This window comes from Camelus ferus, chromosome 2 (assembly GCF_009834535.1).
Source record: "Camelus ferus isolate YT-003-E chromosome 2, BCGSAC_Cfer_1.0, whole genome shotgun sequence".
NCBI classification, from domain to species: domain Eukaryota; kingdom Metazoa; phylum Chordata; class Mammalia; order Artiodactyla; family Camelidae; genus Camelus; species Camelus ferus.
Window position 1 is genome coordinate 10,672,895 of NC_045697.1, and position 19,625 is coordinate 10,692,519.

Sequence of the window (19,625 nt, forward strand, 5' to 3'; positions counted from 1 at the left end):
CCAGCTAAAGAAGATGATAACATTACTACAAATTTTATAATTTTTAGTAATCATGCTCATCTTCAAATCTTCATAGTTTAAAGAACAAGCTTAAGCTAGATCTAACATTAAATCAATAAAAATTTAGACTGCCAAACCCTAATAGCAGGCACTTGCCACACACCATTTACATTCTCATCACCCCACACTTGAGAAACACAGAGCCCCAAGACTCGGGAGTACAGAGGAGGAGCGGTGGTAAGGCTAAACAGTAGGACTGGTACAGAACAGCCCGGTGCCGTGAACACGCCCTCCCACCCTCACTCAGACTCTTAGAACTGAAGCAAACAGTTACCCAGGTAACAGGCTCCGTCCAGCCTGGCCTTGCCCTGAGCAATAGTCAAAACTGCATTTTGTGGTGGGTGGGGGAGTTACATTTGTAATTTTAAATGGTCATGAAAGGTCATTATTAACTTCTCATTTGATGACAGAGAAGTTGCATCTTTATCCTAATTTTTACCTTTGGTACGTACTTGAGAATAATCCAATGCACTAATCAGATGAAAAAAAAAAATAAAAGGGAGGAGATGGAGGATAAAGAACTGGAAAAACAGCGCAGCAATGCAGTTTGATTTCATTTCTTATGTTCACACTCCCGACAACCTATTTAACCTGGTTTTCTTAATTTCTGTCTCAATACTTTCGGCTCCTGTGCAATTCAATCGTTTTTAATCTCACACGTTAAAATACTGAATATATTCTACACGGATGGTGTTGTCATTAACAAACAATATCGTGTGTGTGCACCTGAGCGTGTCTAGGGACCAACCCTACCTTTTCCCGCAACCGGCACTTACCTTCAGGGAAAGCATGGGGCTGCACGGTGTGGAGAAAGATGTGCACCATCTGAAAGAGGATGCCAGTGGGTCCAGCTTCATAAGAATCTTCGGTCTCATAGTTTGTTGGAGGAAATTCAAATTCCAAACGATCAAAACTGTTGGTGGATGGTGGCGACCCCTCTGAAACGGTGTCCCCACACAGCCCCAGCAGCAGGAAGAAGCCGAGGACTGGGGCCATAGCTAGCAAGATGCCCCAAACATGAGGTAGGACTGGGGGCCTTTTGCCTCAGAGGTTCTGGAAGCCTGGAGGACTGTGATGCTGTGCAGAAGAGGCGTGGTGAGGACTGAGTGTGCTGAGCCCTCGGTTTTCCAGGCTGGGCTGGCATGCGGTGATGGGCGGCAGAGAATGTTCTCCGGGGAGTGGAGGGTGGTCAGCCGCTCAAGGCACCATCCCTGGCAGGGAGAGAAGGGGCAGCGGTCACTAATGCACGCAGCCGGCCTGCAAGCGCAGCTTCCCTGGAGGAGAGGCTGCAAAGCTTTAGAGCAAGCCCTCAGCCTAATCCGCTGTCGGGGATGCAAACACAGAGCCTGCTTCAGAGCGCAAGGGCAGGAAAGCTAGAAGGTTCCAGGGACCAGACCCAGAAACACCAGGTAGTGAAGTGCATGTGCAGTCTTAGAAGCTGCCATTTATTAAGCACTTACTACATGCCAGACATGTTCTACATGCTTTGCAGGCAGGCCCTCGGTTAAGGCGTTATCCCGCTTTACAGATGACCCAGATAGCATGTCAGTGACTTGCCTGGGGCCACGGCTGATTCACAGTGGGACAGAATTCAAACCCAGTCATTTGCTTTAACTATGAACTCTAACCACAGCTCCAAGACACTGTCCCTGCAGAGCCCTCCCTCCCAGTCAGAGAAGCGAAGGCCCCCAGCAATAGACGATAATGCTTGTTTATTTCCTCCAGTTTGGGGTTGTTCTCCCAGTCTCTGGAGATACGCCTTTTATTCTGCTATGTGCTCACATGATCTCATCTCAAATATCCCTGTTTCCACTCACCCTCAACCCAAACTAGATGAGCGTGGCCTGCCCAGGCAGGGACCACACTCTTCAAGGCCGGGTGACACTGGACTCTGCCTTCCTAACACACTCATCAGGTAGCCCTGATGGAAATCCCTGCCCCAAGTCACCACCTGGACAACTCGGGGTCCAGGCGATGAGAGGCAGAGCAGAGGGAGGCTCCCACCCACCCCCGGGAAAAGGGAGAAGGATCAGGAATCTAGAAGTGCTACCAGCCCAGTGTCCAGTGAGAGCAACGTTGACCCTGTCCTCCTCGAATTTCTATCCCCAGAACTGAACACAGGCTGAATCAAAACAGAACCTCCCAGAGCAGCCGGGATGCTCTGCTTGTCCTTACTTCTTTGGGGTCAGAAAACACCCTGATTTTATTTTTCATGTTAGATACACACTCGATAACTTTCAGAATAAGGACAGGGTGCTCCTGAAACACATACTGTGAGATGGGGGAGAGGGACCACCAAGAAAGTGACACACTGTATGAGGGCCCACCACCTATATCACAGAAATAGGTGGTGTCAAAGAAAGCTCCGGACAAGAGGTAGTACTACACGAGCTGTTTGAATGAAGATGCTCATTCATATCGGGTACCCTTGGATATGGGCTCATCCTCTAAGCCCCATCCCACTCCAACTGCTTCTGCTCTGACCTGCCAGCGGAATGACCCTGGATCCTCCCTTTATGAAATCATGGGCTGCCCAGATCTTCTATGGAGCCCAGTGCCAAACTCATCAAACCCCAAGCTTCCAGCTCCATCTCCCCTACAGACCCACCAGGACCCTGGGCACTGTTTCCAAAGGGCAGTCCCTGCCAGGCATGGCCGCTGTCCCTGTCCTCGGGCTCTGAAGTGCTTAACCTTTCCCGGGTTCTACTAGGAATCAGCGCTCTGCTCAGTCTTCAGATCATTTCCAGAGAGAGTACATGAGAAGGAAACAAAGCATGCCAGCTATTTCGCAAAGCCCCTCTCTGGAAGTCTGCAGGACCAGCACTGGGTAGGAGGAAGATGGGAAGGTGGGGGGAGGGGGTGTGGTTATTCAGGTAGGATACGACCACGCTCCTTTAGGCAGGCAGGATGCGCACACACATCACACACACCATGCATTCACTCACACTAACACACAACCCACATACACACAACACACATACACGCAACACACTAAATATACCAGGTACATATGGTCCACAGCCAGCACACTCCACACACATACATGCCACATACTAACACCCACATGCACACACACACACTCACAAGCATCACACATAATACACACATCATACATAAACACACACACCACGCTCACATCTTATCTTGTTGTCTGTTAAAGGACAGGCAGGAGCCTGATGGAAGGATTAAGGGCTCAGCTGCTAAGAAAGGCTGACTTCCTGGTAATGCCACCAAGCCTCAGCCAGGGACACAGAGAAACAGCGGGAGGGAGACGGCGGAAGGCCCACGGGAGATCTGTGACTAAAGAGACCTTCCAACTCCCTCAGAGAAGAAGCAGGGGAAAGGAAATCCCAAATGAAATGGGAAGACAGGGTGTCAGGGGAGTTGGCACCTGAGCGGCATGTGCAGGTTTCTTTACATCTTGCTCTAGAACTCTTTAAGTTTAAGAGCATAATAAAATCTCACTACTTATGAAACACTAGACAATTGATACACACCAAGTCGGAAAGGAAGTTATACATCTCAGTTTTAATCAGCTGTGCCCAAAAAGAAGGTCTGGCTACTTCCCTATGAAACCACCACAGGGAGCCAGCGCCACTGAGAGCAGCTCAGGGAGCTGCCGGCAGAAAATCCAGGAAAGCTCTCCCGACTCATCAGCTGCATCAGCATCAAACGGGGTGTTTATTTCAAGTGCAGATGATCGATCGGAACTAATCTCTCAAGATGTGGCTCATTAATCTGCATCTTTAACCCACTGCCCCTGTGAGTAATTAGTAAAACAAGTAAGATTTGAGAACCAGCACTGTTCCCACGGACCCCCTGGCTAATCCGTGCTATTTTCCAGACACCTCAATCTTCCCAAACACAACTGCAGAACAACAGGCACAAGACAAAAGCTCCCCAAGTCCCCTTCTTACATTGAACTGACTGGGCCCAACGTCTGCGTGGGGGGTCCCTGACTTACTCATCCTCTCTGCACCCCGGGAGCCCAGCACGCGGTAGGCACTCAGTAAGGACTGCTGAAATCAAACGGCGGCAGGCAGAGAGAAGACTGACAAAGTGGTCATGTTTACCTGTTTCAGAACTGACCAAGCATCTGTTGATAAGCAGCCTCCAGCCTCTGCAAGGGAGGTGCTGGACTGCTTACAGCTGTTTCCTCCAACACAAGCAGCAGACTGTCGCCTCGCTGGAGTCATCCACGGCGGAACAACCGGCCTACCATTCTGGGCGCCATACTTTCAGCTGGGACCCTCGACTTCACAGGCTTTGGAACCGGCTCCCTCAGGGCCTCTCTCGTCACACAGGCACCGGACTATAATCAATAAGGGCGAGTCACCATTTTCTGGTTTGCGGGGTGCAGATTCCTGGTTTCTACTCCAAATGCACTGAATTCAGATTGGGAAAGGGACCCAAGAACATGAATTTTAAGCAAATACCTCACATGATTCTGAGCCTGGAGTCCAGGGATGGGCACGTCCACAAACACTGGTTTAAAAACAAATACAATGACCATCCAGCTTCATTTCTGCTCTCCTTTTTTTGACGGAAATTTTGAAGGACTTTTTTAAAGGATCTGTAGATGTTTGTTATCTTGGGTTTACTGAGGGGGTGGGGCACGATGGGAGCTGCCCAACTTCTGAGCCAACCTTTGTGAGTCCTGTGGGTGGCCGTCTTGCCTCTCATTGTGAGGCCCGCTGAGGTGCCCAAACTGAGCCCAAGCTTGGCCAGTCAGATGCTTACTCCTGGGCTTGTGCAGGAGAGACACACTGAGGCAGAGGTGGTGTCTACCTCATCCAAACAATGATGGCGGCCTGCCAGCAGCCACAGCCAGTCTCTGGGGGCAGCCATGGCCATACACCAATCAGGGGACCTGCTGCATGTCCTGTGTCCCACTCCTCCAGGCTCCTCGGCCTGGCTAGCCAGCCCTCCTGTCATTTCTCTAAGCCACCCAGTATCCAGTCCCTTTTTCTGCTTAAGTTATCCAGAGTTGGTTTCTGTCGCCTTGTAACAAAGCAACCTGACCTTTAACAAATCTCAAAGCAAGTTCTCGGCCCCTGCAAAACCCAATTGTTCATATTTTAAACAGTACCAACAAAACAATATTTGATTTAAAGTTTTATTATTTCCCACTTGTCCTCTGATGCACTTTGCTTCACTGACTTGCCATTTAGGGGGAAAACAAAGTAAAACTGGGTCCTTATCTAGACACACAGAAATAGCCCAGCATGCAACTCTTAAGGAAGTTCATTTAAAAAAAGATTAGGGGACCCATTAAGAAAACAAAACTAAACTGAAGGGCGCTGCTGCAAGGACAAGAGCCCTCGCTTTTGAGACGGGGACATCTCCAGTCCCACTGATGAGCTCTGTGACAGTAGTCGCTTACAATCTCCAAGCTGTCCTCTGCTCATCTGTAAAATGGGGTTTGGAATTGTGTGCGAGGGCTGCAGCTGGAACAGGTACAGGCCCTGCCGCACAAACACCTGGCAGGTGTGGTGGAGGGTGTGTACGGCCACTGCACAGAGAAATAGTCTAAACTCCACCGTGGATCCCAGGCTCACCCTGGCAGGCAGGGCAGCTCCGAGGGTACTAAAGGCGGAAACTCACAAAAGAGTGAGGAAAGAGGTAGAAACTTCACACACTAAGTTGCCTTGATAGTCAAGTCTTCGACCCACAGAAAGCGGCAATTTCATGTAGTTCAACCAACCATCACCAGCAGCTGTCTGAGTCTCCAGTGGGTTTATGTTGCGGTTGGGAGAAGGGGTGTTCAAGGCCCTTAATCATACACCTGCTGATCTTAACAAAGGTCAGCCGCCGCCCACCGGAACCCGGGAAAACCTTTCTCAAGCCGGGGCAGGAGAAAGGTCAGCAGCCTCCGTGGGCTACAGGCGCAACCTGTTGCTGCAGAAAGCTAGCGGTAATGGCTTCCTCGGTCTTTCCCTCCAATCCAAAGACAGGCCGGGGCCCCTCCGGGGCTCGCTCCATCCCGGGTAGGAGCCTCTCTCGGGCTGCGGGACAAAGGATAAGCCGCAGGGCGGGCGCGGGAAGCGAGGAGACTCGAAGGAATCCGCCGCCGCCTGGGGGAGGGGGTTGCCGGAGTAACTTGGCTGCGCCCGGCGCGCCAGCGCGGGTTCCCGGCCGCATGCAGGTTGGTATGGATCGGGGGTCGCCAGTGGAGGGGTGGTGAGGGTCCTGAGCGGTGTGCCTCAAGCCCCCGTGGATCGGATCCCCAGCCCCCGCGCGGACTTTCGGGAAAACTGACTCCAGGCTGCCGACTCTCCCGCACCGCGAAGCTCTCCCTCCGTCCACGTTTCCCTTTGTTGTCCTGGCCCGCGCCGTACAGGCGCGGTGCGCCGCGATCTCTCAGTTCTCCCTCCAGCAATCGCCGAACGTCCCCGCGCTGTGCACCCAAAGTGGGCAGAGGGATGCTTCAAGTCAGGGGAGCGAGTGCTCCCTCATGGGCGCGGCCATAAGGCCTCCCACTGCACCCCCCAGAGCCCCCGTCCTGTGATGGACAGTTGCCCAGCGTACTCCATTTAGAAAACCAGAGGAAGGTGACCCCTTCCCATACCCAGCCCGGGAGGGTCAGTGCCCCGCAACCCCGGGTCACTCTTCAGCAGAACAGTTCTCAAGTCCCGGGCGAGCCTCCTCTCGTCCTTCGCCCTCTCAGAGACCCAGCTGGCAACCTCGGGGTCTGGGTCGCGCTCGCTCTCCCACCGCCAGCTCGCGCCCCGGAACCTGGCGAGCCACTGCCGCCGGCTCCCCCGCAGCGCATGGCAAGAACACCCACCACGCAGCCCGCAAAGTTTGCGCGCGTCTGCCCCCCGCCCGGAATCCCCGCTGGCTCCCCCGCCGCTCTTGGAGCTCGCACCACCTGCCACGGGGCCGGGGAGGGGACGCCGAGGGCTGGGCGGAGACGGGCGCAGAGCGAGCCCTTCCATTCCCCATTCCCCGCCCCAGCTTTCTGGAAAGGGGAGCGCTCAGCCTCGCGGTCGAGTCCGCAGATACCTCCCGAGCCCCGGGATGAAGATGCAGCTACTCACCGCGCGCCGGGTCCAGCTCCCTCTTCTGCCCTCGCCGCCGCAGCCGCCGCCCCCTTTGCTCATAGCCCCCCTCGCCCGGCCCCGGCTCATGAATGATTTATGAGTCGGCCTCGGGGACCACCGGGACGGCTTCCGGAGAGGCCGCCTGGCTGCCCCGCGCGCCAGCCAGACCCCCGGACGGGGCGGGCCCGGAAAGGCGCCTGTCCTGGAGGCCCGCCGGCCAGGAGCAGGGTGACGGCGGCGACCTGTTGCGGCCTCCCCCGCTCCCGGACGGTTGCGGCCGGCGGAATGCACCGCTTCCGTAAACGTACTCACCCGCGGCGGGAGAGCCGAGCGCGCGGCCAGGTGCCCGGTGGGGACTGGATGGGGACTTTAAAGAGCGCTAAGCCCGGGGTTCTGCCCGCCCTCCCGGTTGGACCAGCTGAGCAGCTTCGCCACGATGCCCCAGGGTACCCACAGGGACCTCGCTGCATCCATTTCCTGCCGCCGAGAGTCCCCTCACCCGAGCACGTTCTTCTCCCAACACCCACGCCTCCTTTACGCAAGCAGAGAGGGCTACTCGGAACGCCGCTGCTCTTCCACAAACTTCTCTCTCTCTTTCCAACTCAGACCTGCCTCGGTAACAACCCGTGACGCTTTAGATGCTTCTATTACCAAATTTCAAGACTTTTTTTTAATGCACCCAAATAAAAGAAAACTCAAATCATTTGGTTCCTTGACGTGTACTAACCGCAATGCCAGCGGCTGGAGCTATAAAACCGGCAAAAAGCAGTCCTTAACCCCTTATGTGCACACAGGCATCCGCTATAGCTGCAAACATTGAGCGTTAGTGACTCTTTGCATATCGGTCTCTCGCCTATGAGTTGCCTGCCATTTCCGCAGGCTAAGTGATGGAAATCTTCTGCCAGAAGCAACCACTCCAACTACACACACCGACGTTCATCTCACTCTTCCCTCCCTACTTCCTATCTTGAGTGGAGAGTATAGTCTGATAGGAAAAAAGACGACCTACAGAAGACAAGCACCTTCAGGACGGTGTCTAGCACACAGTAGGTGTTCAAGGCTTGTGATATAGGATAAATGGGAAGGACGAACAGACCAACGATTGAAAGATGGACAGTAACGTTAATTCAGTAGCTCTCTCACTTACCCCAGAACCTAGCACAAAACAGGTGTTGGAAAGAGTGTGATTTGTCTGATTTATAGTTAAAAGTTTAAATTGATCTTGAATGCGCGTATTTCCAGGGCAAATGCTAGTTCTGGAAACTTATGAAAACTGCAGTACAGACATAGCCAGGTTAGGCGAGATGTCTAATCAGGCCTGATGTTTCCTCCTCTGAAAGCCCCTGTTGGTTGGGGCCCCTGATGGAACACCTCCAGAGGCCCCAGCACTTCTGCTCAAAGGCCACCCTCTCTAGGTGGGGCCCAGAGGTGAGTTCTTCCCTCCTGAGAGCAGCCAGCTGTGTCCTGCCTCAAATTTTAGCCCTGTCTTTTTTCATCAGTGCTTAACCTAGCTAAACCTCAGTTTCCTTGTCTGCAAAAAAAAAAAAAAAGAAAAAGAAAAAAAAGAAAAGAAAAGAAAAGAAAGATAATTAAGCCTCACAGGGCTCATTCTTATCCCTAATAATAAAAACAGTAATAATAATTATAACTGTAGTAGTGGTGAGAGCTAAAACTTAATGAATTTTCACTTCAAATGCGATACTATGCCAAGCGTTTTATGTGCATTATTTCATGTAATCTTAGCAATAAGAACAGCATATCCCCATCTTAAAAATAAGGCTAAAAGAGTTTCAATAATTTGCCCAAGGTCACAAACCTAGTAAGAGAAGTACTGAATTTGAACTCAGATCTGGTCTCCAAAGCCCATGATTGTTCTAACACACCAGTGCACAGAAAGATAATATAAAACCCCGACAGATGATGTAGTGTGGATTGAAAAGGTCAGCCATCTGTCTTCCTGCAACTGCTTTTATCTCAGATCCCCCAACCCCACTCTAACTGGATCGTCCTAGGTGTTTAATAATTAAATGAATAAATAGTAAACATAGAACACAATATTAAGATCTGTTCTGAACAGCCTAAGGCAGACAGTGACAGGACCTAATGATTTGTTCTGTTCAATTTAACCTGGAGTTCTAATGCTATAGTTCTGTTATTTGGCACAACTGAATTTCTTTTCTTTTTCTTTTTTATTGAAGTATAGTTGATTTACAATATTGCATTAGGTTCAGGTGTACAGCATAGTGATTTGAGTTTTGGATTCTTTTTGCAGATTATATTCCTATTATAGGTTGTTACAAGATATTGACTATAATTCCCTGTGCTATATAGTAAATCCTTGTTGCTTATCTATTTTAAGTATAGCAGTTTGTACCTGCTAATCCTATACTCCTAATTTGTCCCTCCCCACCCCTACCCATCCCTACCCCGCCCACCCCCACCACCTTCGGTAACCTGTATGTCTGTGCATCTGTTTTGTACATAGATTCATTTGAATTATTTTTTAGATACCATATGCAAGTGCTATCATATAGTATTTGTCTTTGTCTGACTTATTTCACCGAGCATAATACACTCCAGATTCATCTGTGTTGTTGCAAGTGGCAGTATTTCATTCTTTTTTAGGGTTAATAGTCCCTTATATAGCACATCTTCTTAAGCCAATCATTTGTTGATGGGCACTTGGGTTGTTTCCATGTCTTGGCTATTGTAAATAGTGCTGCTATGAACATTAGGGTGCATGTATCTCTTCAAATTAGAGTTTTCATTTTGGCCAGATATATATCGAGGAGTAGATGGATACCCAGGATATGGTAGCTTTGTCTTTAGTTCTCTTAAGGAGCCTCCATGCTATTTTCCATAGTGGCTGCACCAGTTTTTATTCCCACCAACAGTGTATGAGGGTTCCCTTTTCTCCACACCCTCTTGAGCATTTATTATTTGTAGACTTTTTGATGATGGCCATTCTGAAGCGATACATCATTGTGGTTTTGACTTCGTGCAACTAAATTTCTACGTCATCTGTCATATGCAAGGCCAGAGAGGGTGATGTTATTCCCATATACATACTCAGTCATTAGGTGCAAAAATTAGGTCTCCTTTTCTAAACATCGCTCCTCACTTTTCCTGCCCTAGTGAAATCTAAGCATGAGGCAGTGTGGCAGCCTGGAAACAGCCAGAAGATTCCTTCAGGTTCAGTCACAAGCTGCCAGTGGGTCCCTGGTCAGTCATGTAACCCCCCAGACTTCACATTCTCTTTGGTCAAGAGCCCTGCTCAATGACCACAGTGGGCTAGAGGCTACCATTTTGGACAGTGCAGATACAGGACATTTCCATCATCACAGACAGGTCTACTGGATAGTGCTGGGTTAAATAGTGAGCTATAATAAAGGAAAAATTACAACAGGGCTGCAATAAGAAACTTAAAGTTTCAACAAAAATTATCAGGGTTATGTGACATTAGAAGTTAAGTGTTAAAAAAAAGAATGAAGTGTTGATTGAGATTAATTATTGTTGGAGTACACAATGCTTGGTCATTCAACAATCCTCAATCTTTGACAAGATATTCTTTATGAAGAACTTTGGATATTTTTCTGAGTCACTAAGGCTAAAACAAAATAAGTTAGCGAGTATGTTATTCTGGTTAACCTGACAATTTCTGTGAATAACTATGTTCAAAAAAAATTATGTGTTTGTATGGCCAACAAACATGGCAGCATGTGACCCTTTAGAAAAACAGGTTTGTGTCATCTCAACATCCACTGACTTGTCTTCTTAAGACTGAAACTTGTGTAAGAGACAGCCAGCGAGACAGGGAAACAGAAACAGAGACAGAGATAGACAGAGACAAAGAAACAAAGAAAGAGAAATTGCTGTAAACAGAAATTCCACTAGCTTTGAAGGGAACGGCTTCAGGCAAGCCAGGGTTCTCCTCTAAATGATTTACCTCTTGATTTCCTGTTAATCTAGCTTTTTCCCTCTTGCTCTGGGCTTACGTACCGAAAATAGCATTGCTGGTGTTTAATAACCAAAAGCCAAGAATACAGTCTTCTTGTGCTTTGAGAACCTTCAGCCATGAGTTGCAACTCCTCCATCAAGCCCACTGCATACTAACTCAAAGGCAGAGGAAGAAAACATCAGTACAGTTTGGGCCAAGGGGAGGAGAGAGACAGAAAGCGCAGGCCAAGGACAGTGCCTCAGAGCTTCAATTCCAAATAAGAAACGTGGGGAGAAGTTGGAAAACTCAGTCACAGTTTAATGGGGCAGGTGTGAGGTACTTTTATATTTTATGTGCTGAGTCTGTCTTTTGGTAACTGTTTTGAATAAATGCCTCATCTCTGGGGCTGGCTTTCACCTGTGCCTTTCCCTCTGACGTCATTTTTAACATGCACTAACTCAAGTGGGGCTTCATAACTTGCCTTCAGGAACTGTATGGAAAAAATGAGAGCCATAGAAGGTAAGAGAATTATAAAGTGCTAGGACACTCTCTCATTTTCTTAAGGAAGGCAAGGTTCTTTCCAGCTAGATGATATTGAGAGCTTGCAGAAGGAGGCAGGCAAGAAAATTCCACAATTCTGATTCTATAGTTTTCAGTTTTTATCATATCCCATAAAAGATTCACCCAGGAACTTTTAATTTACACAACACAAAACTTGCATCTATGCACACAGTGTTTTACCCCTCTGGGAATAATTACTATTATTACCTTTCTCTAAAGAACTATTAATTTGCATTTATCTTCATCATCATCTAAAAGCACTTTAAGCATGAGTTAACCATTCGTTCATTCATTCATTCATAAAAATTACTCAGCACCGACTGAAACCCAGCAGGATCCTGCAGGGCCCTCCCAGCTAGCCAAAAATATATGGCTCAGATAATGTTCCAGCTGAAAGCAAGACCTGATGGCTACTTGGAAGCACATAATCAAGACAGCCATCTCTGAAAATTGAAGATTATCCCCTCCCCAGCACATAGCCCTTCCTCTTTTCCTCATATGATCTCTGAGCAAAACCTGGAGAGTTGGGAGTTGGTTCTTTGGGACGTGAGTGCACCTTCTTCCCAGGATTGCCAGCTTCCTTAACGAAACTATCTTTCCTTTTACCCAACACTTGTTTCTTAGTATTGAATTCTTGAGCAATAAGCAGTCGAACCTGAGTTCAGTAACACTACTATATGTCAGGAGCTAGAGATTCCAGTTACTCTGACCCAGAACATCCTTATGAAAAGTCTGTTACACTTTAATGGGGCAGATTTGAGGGAATTTTATATTTCATGTGCTGAATTTGTCTTCCAGTTACCTTTTCCAATGAAACTTATGAAAAAACTATTTTATGAAACACTGTCCTTCCTCTTATTGACCCCTTGCATATTTCCCTCATTGTGAGACTTTCTAAAAAATGATTCTCTGCATAATTTTTTGCATCATACTTTGTCTACTACCTAAGCTATAATCAGATATTTATTTTAAACCCACTAAACTTCCTGCTAATTACAACACTATTCATTTTTGCCAGAGCAATGAAGGTGTTAAATTATAGTCCCCAAAATTATTTATACTAGAGAGTGAAGGAGGAGCCATATTTTGTGGTATGGTGGGAAAAGCATGGGAGGTGGAGGCTGAACAAACCTGGTAACAAGCCCTAGCTCTTTTATTCCCTTCACTGACTCATTCATTCATTCTCTCATGCATTCATTCATTCACTTGTACATGCATTCAACAAATGTTGATTGAGTACCTTCTGCGAGCCAGGCTGAGCAAAGATAAAAGGCAGAGAATAAACCAAAGGACACCCTTGGCCTTCCAGAGCTTACCCCCTCATAAAGGAGACCTTGAGACACATAAGCCAGCAAATCAATAAGCATGTTCGCTGTATACCCTTCGATAAGTACTTGACCTCTCTGAGCTTCAGTTTCCTCACCTGCAAAATACAGGTTTTGCAAAAATTAAATGAGGTGGTATATGCAACCCACCTGGCACACAGGAGGCAATGAATGGCAGCTATTATTTCTGCTCTTTCTATTTCTCTGTCAAACGCTCTCTCACCCCTACCCCCGATTTTTAGTTTCAATTTCATACATTCGGGGTGTAGGGCTGTTGGGTCCACAAGTTAAATGTTCATCCTACAAATATTTACATAATATGACCCAAGGATGTGTATGGCTCCAAGCCAGAAAGGCTGAAGGAGCTAGACATATTCTGACCTTTGCTCTGCAGAAGAAATTGTCCAAGACTTGGAAATGGGCAAAGGAGACGACTGGGCATCCTTCCAGTGGAATGAGGGTCATGATCAAAAGGCCCTTCTGGGAATTATTGGATTCTATAGAGGTGTATGTTTGATTGTATTTCTATTGACTTGGATACATCACAACTCTGTAAGGGTAGAAGTTAAAATTGTGGAACACTGATAACAATGCAAATGGTTGTTCTCTGGTAAAGATCATTTCCTTTCCACCCTGTTGAAACATAATACTTCACTGCCCTATAGGATGCTGACAAATTTTGCAACTATCAGCAGATATTCATTTCAGCATTCCCGATTACCTATATAAATGTCTATTCTTCAAAGTATCCTTTGAAGCAGTCATAACATCTTACTGGTTTCCTCATTAATCAATGAGTTGAGTAAAATCTTTCACATATTTTCCCTATACATTTGCCTGGGAGTCATGTTTTTTAATTTTTTGAAAAAGCAGATAGCAATTTTAAACATTAATTAATTTTTAATTAAAATGTGAATGAATCCTGGAAATGTAAAATGCATAGTTACCTCTAAACCTATGCATAGACCCTAATATTATAATAACAGCCCCTCTGTTGGGAGAGAGATGCTGCAAGCCTCACATCAAATGTTCCTGTCAACTTTTCTTCCAGCTCTTTCCAACAGCAATCCCATTTAGAGCAACCTTTGACTCAAGTCTCCAAGGAACTGCTAGGGACAAAGGGAAATATTTTAAAAGCTAGCTTACAGTAGATGCCCTTTGACTGCTGCAGGCACAGAATGATTTGTTGTGTTTTAATTAACAGGCTCAACGTTTTTAAAGATCAAGGAAAATGGCGGGGAAGCAGGTTCCAATGTTTACAAAATTCGGTTCTCCCCTCCATCCTCATAATTTAGGTAGAATTACCTCGCCCTTGAAAGACCAGGGAGCAGAGAGGAAGGACTGGCCTGGTGGACTGGCTGGCATGTAAGTGCAGGGGCTGTACTTGGAGGCAGGGTTAAGTGCAGGACTGCCTGACCTCTTTCAATAATCCGGGTGAAGTCTGAGAGAGATCCCCAGACAGTTTACATTACGGAGGGCAGGAAAATTACAAATGAAGTCAGAATACTGTTCTAGATGAAGGCTGTTTTTAACCTCAGCCCTCCTGACATTTGGGGCTGGATAACCCTTTGATGTGGGGCTGTCCTGTGCACTGTGGGATGTTCACGCATCCCTGACCTACCCACCAGACAGAAGTAGCGCCCACCTCCCACGTTGCGACAACCAAATACTTCCAAAATCTAGAGTTTGAAATTTTTTTTTTAAGTCAGAGGAGAAATGATTGAGTTTGGGCAAAATTTATCAGCTGTATTAAAGAAGGCGTCTCCACTATCAGTTTTGTCAAGTACTAAGCATTTGGGTCGAGACCTAAAGCATATGGTGTACCCAAACCACTTAATCCACTCAGGTCACCTCCCTGGCCCCAGGGAGTCAGCCCTCCCTGACCTCACATAGCCAATGATGACAGCCTGCTTTGAAAGAATTGCAAAGTGCATTATTTCAGGAATATAGCTACAACTCCTCCACTGGGACCGTCACCAACCTCCAGTGCTGGGTGCTGTTCTGAGGATAGCCTCGCACTTGGAGAAGCTCGACATTTTACTTATAATTTTGAGCATAGAGGCATTCGGACAAAAAGACTAAAAGGATAGTTAATGAAATCTCCGATGGCCTAATGAGAAAGTGCCTGGCGTGTGATAACTCTCAGAGGAAAACTGGTGGGGGGGTGGTCAGGGGCGGTGCGGGGAAACTATAAGCTCAAAAAAAGACAAACAGAAGTCATGATGAAATAAAATTCACCTTTTAAGGTAAGACAAGAAATGTTTAAGCATTTAAACATCAAACGTTTCCTGTGCCCTTTGGCCGCCGTCCTCTGACGTACACAGCGCATCTGTATTACGTGCTAACCAGACTCCCCGAAGGCAGAAATACCTGTTTGACCATAAAGATCAATTTTCCTCCTATTGACGCGAGCCATGTAACTCGCCAGAAGATAACATCAGCCCTCTCGATCCTGCAAAGGATCGCGGCGGCCCACCTCCTTGCCTTATACGTGCAGAGATCTTGGATGAACATTCCCTACAATGCCAAGATGTAATCTCCCTTAAAGGCAGCGACTGGTGTGGAATAGACTGGTCATGGGACCTGGGGAGATACTGGACTGCATCTAATGGGGGTTCTTAGCTTAAATACTTACTTAGGACCTTATTCACGTTACAAGCTTTATTACTTGTATTTTGCCTATTTTATAAGATTATTGTTTCTTGCAGTACCGAACGTGACTGAGCTTCAGTTAAAAGTAACGATAATTAGGTGACTTGAAACGACTGATCAAATATATAGTCTTATAAGATCAGTGATGGTAAGAGTGTAACTCCAGATGTGGGAAGAAGCAACAAGAGGGAACTGTATCCTGGACCCTAACAGACCAGTAAGATGGGGGCCCGGAGGCTTCTGCCTGCTGTTAACAGGGTCTAGTCCAGTAATGTCACATTGAGTGGCCAATCAACAAAATCCTTGCCTAACTCGGGAATGAGCATTCCCAGCACCACGGGACAAATTGGTCATGAGATGCCTCCCGAACCTTGGTCAGACTTAAGACCAAAAGGGAGGGAGTGTCAAATAAAGAACGTTGCCCACCATCCGGTCCAGAAGAATCAAGGCATCGGCCACTGTGGCTGCTGACCTACAGTACACCCTGAAGGCTGAAGATCAGGATGAGGTGCCTTCAGGTAGTTGGGTATCTTCAGAAGAATTTTTTTATGAACCTGGATTCTTGCATCTTCCCATACTTAGAAAAGCACTAAAATCATTAACTAAGATGTCTGTCTTTGGAGGCTAGCAGCAACCTTCTCCTGTGATGTTTATTGATGTGTATTTGATTGCACGGGACCTCCTCACCAAAATCACATATATACTGGCTGGCCTCCCCCCACTTACCTCTTTGGAGCCATTCTTAGAGCTCTCTGAGAGACCGTCTCCCAGGTCATAATTCTCAGTTTGGCTCTAATAAAATTTTCCATTTCTTTCTTAAATTGACTATTGATTAATTTTTGCATTGATTGACTATTGATTACATGTTTGTTTTTTGGGTACTTTTCTTTTGTTTTTGTTTTTGTTTTTTGGGAGGGGAGGTAATTAGGTTTATTTATTTATGTATTTCCTTTAACAGAGATACTGGGGATTGAAGCCAGGACCTTGTGCATGCTAAGCACACACTCTTCCACTGAGCTCTACCCGCCCCCTACTTCTTTTGTTGTTAGTAGTTAACAGCAAGGGAGCCAGAAGACAGAAGATGTGTATCCACGGGGCAGTTCTGTGTGCTTGTTGCTGCCATTTGTTGACCATTTACTATCTGTTAAGCTCTGAGCAAATTGCTTTCCATACGTCCCCTTATTTCAAACCCTTCTGAGGGGGCACTGTTATCCTCATTTTCCAGAGAAGGAAACTGAGGCTCACAGACCCAGGCTGTACTTTATTAGTCCACAGTAAGAACAATAGTTACCATTTATCAAGATAACCGTTACTCTCAGTATTTCACTTAATGTTTAAGGTGACCCTCCCAGAGGCTCCCCCCAACAGTGCTCTTGGGGTTCTCTGCCCTCCTCTGCTTTCTCTGCTCTCCACCCCAGGCTGGCCATCTCTGCTTCTTCTTCATTCTCCTTTGTCCACCATGGGACCCTGAGGAATTCAGACACTAGGGGAGCATCTCTTCCTTCTTGGTGTTTCCCTCTGTTAAAGCGATTCCACCATTAACATGGCTTAATTTGCTCCAAACAGACTGGCTAAGGTTTCAGAACTTCTCATCCCCAATCTCATCACGTGCTCTCAGCATTGCTGCTGGGTTTCCCAGTCTCACCCTGGGAGGTCCTTCCCCCCTTCTCCAGTCTGGAAGCCCCCGGGAACCTTTTGCCTGGGCCATTTCTCCCCTCCTGCTCCCAGTGAGGCTGGGCTGGCTGGGAACTACCTGCCTCACCAGCACTGCTGTCTCCTGGGTCAGATGAGGATATCCCACACCCTTCAATATATTTCGAGACTTGAGGAAACACCTCTCTCCCTGATGTTACCCTCTGTCAAAGGGACACCAAACCAGTACTGCCCAGCCTTCTCCCGCGGACAATTTGGTGAAATGCTCATTTTGTTTTTACCTCCACTGCCTCTCCCTGGGGAGCACAGGTGCACAGCCATGGGAAATGGGGCGGGACAGGATGTCTAAGTGAAAACACCACGCGCATCACAGAACCGTCACTCCAACCCCTGTTTGGGGCTTTGCTGTTTGGCCCAGGATCTCTCAGGGGGACTCCCATCCCGCAGACACAGCCTTCCAGGGACGAGTCCACCACTCCCCAGCCATGCTGCACTGGTTCCAATCCCGCCCTGCAAACCGATTAAGCTCAAGGTGCCCCCACTCTCACCAGCCTCCTGAGATGAAGGAACAGGGACTCCAAGAGGTTGTGTGTGCCACCTTTTACACCAGAGGGGTTAAGCACACGTTCTGGAGGGAGAGTGCCTGTCACTTGTCCCCTGGGGGTGTTATTTAACTGCTCTGTGCTTCAGTTCCCTCCTCTGAAAAGTGTGGCTGACAGATACTAGCATCTAATATGGCATGAGACGGTGAGGATTCAGTGGGTTAACCCACGCAAAGAGCTCAGCACAGGATCTGATGCGTATTACTATTCAGTAAGGATTGATTGAACATCTGCCCCATGCTGGCTGGTCTTTCCCAAAGTCACAATGTCAGTCGGTGGGAAATGAGGGATTAAATCTCAGGTCTCTTACTCAAAACCACTGCTTTGCCCAGGACCCATGTGTCTCCATCCTTACACATTCCCTCCTCTGGGGGTCGACACTGAGCTGGAGCACTGTGAATGCTCCAGTTTCCTGGATGCAGTTTAAAGAGCCCCTCGGCCTCTGATCTCTGAGTCAGCTAAAAATCGTGGTGACTGATGGGGCCCAACAGTCGCCCTCCACAAAGGGTCCCTGCTGCGGGACCATCCGTGTTAACAAAGGGAACTTGGGGAACTCCCCCTCTCACCCCTCCAGGAGACTAGCTAGAGGATCGCTGGGAGCTGGGTACCGAGGGTTCCAGATCCTCACTTCAGGGATCTAGCCTTCTATCCCATGATAGGGGACAATAGAATACTGGGAAAAAACCCAGACCAGGCCCCTTCATCTTGGAATGGGAGGCAACGTGAGGGATGGAAATATATGGGCGTTCGGCTCTAAGACCTCAGACAAGCAGTTTGCTCTCTCTGAACCTCAGTTTCTGCCTTCCCAAACAAAGGGCACAACCAGAACATGTATGTTACAAAGCTAATCCTTGATAAAAGCCCAATTACTCTTTCATTACCAGAAGGCTCTTCTTAAAGGGCTCCCGTTCTGATGTGGTTTTCTAACTGTGATGCAGGGAGCCCCAGAGTTTGTGCAGGACGTGGTCTGGGCTCCCCGGCCCCACTTCAAGGGGAGCAGGTGCTCAGATGTCAGTTACATATGTTAGGTTACGTTACTAAATAAGATGTGCATTTAAGGAAAAAAGGATCTATTCTCCATCCCAACTCAACATTTAAAATTAGCCTAGGGACAGCCCTGACCTTGACTAGTCATCTAACGACACACAAATAGTAAGAGTGGCCAGAACTGCTCCTTGTCCGCTGATGTCCACTCCCCCCACCCCTTTACCTTTCATACACTGAAATCCTGAATAAGCAGTGTCACGGCCTCCTCCAGTAAAGACGACGTTTCCCAGCCTTCCTCGAAGCTAGGTGTGCCCATATCACTGAATTCTGGTCAAGCTGAATTAAGCAGGATTGGTGTACGCAGTTCTCAGAAATGTCCTTAGAGAGTGTGTTTGTTAGTCAGGGTTCCCCAGAGAAACAGAACCAATAGGAGATCTAGATGCAGATCTATTACTAGGAATTGACTCACGTGACTATGGAGGCTGAGGGGTTCCTCGATCTGCCTTCAGCAAGATGGAACCCCAGGGAAGTTGGTGGTATAATTTTGTCTGAGTCTGAAGGCCTGAGAACTGGGCAAGCTGATAATGTGAATCCCAGTCCACAGGCAAGAGAAGATGAAGTGAAATGTCCCAGCTCAAGCAGGAATAAAACGGGGAGAATTTCTTCTTCCTCCACCTTTTGTTCTAGTCAAACCCTCAGTAGATTGGACAATGCCCAACCACACTGGGGCGGGCAATCAGCTTTACTAAATCCACTGATTCAAATGCTAATCTTATCAGGAAAATTCTAACAAACACACCCAGAA

General features: G+C 47.7%; 1 protein-coding gene across 9 annotated transcripts in view; it reads right to left on the reverse strand.

The window, feature by feature from the left end:
* Positions 1–19,447, reverse strand: part of PROM1 (prominin 1) — a 113,758-nt gene extending 94,311 nt beyond the window's left edge. For 5 of the 9 annotated variants that reach the window (XM_032494420.1, XM_032494421.1, XM_032494416.1 and 2 more), the window contains exons 1-2: positions 7,416–7,592; positions 837–1,271 (exon numbers count right to left, since the gene is read on the reverse strand). In XM_032494420.1, coding sequence (XP_032350311.1) covers positions 837–1,056 — 220 coding nt within the window. In that variant the 5' untranslated portion in view covers positions 1,057–1,271; positions 7,416–7,592. The other 4 variants (XM_032494396.1, XM_032494405.1, XM_032494414.1 and 1 more) reach the window with 4 other exon arrangements.
* Positions 19,448–19,625: the final 178 nt, after the last annotated feature.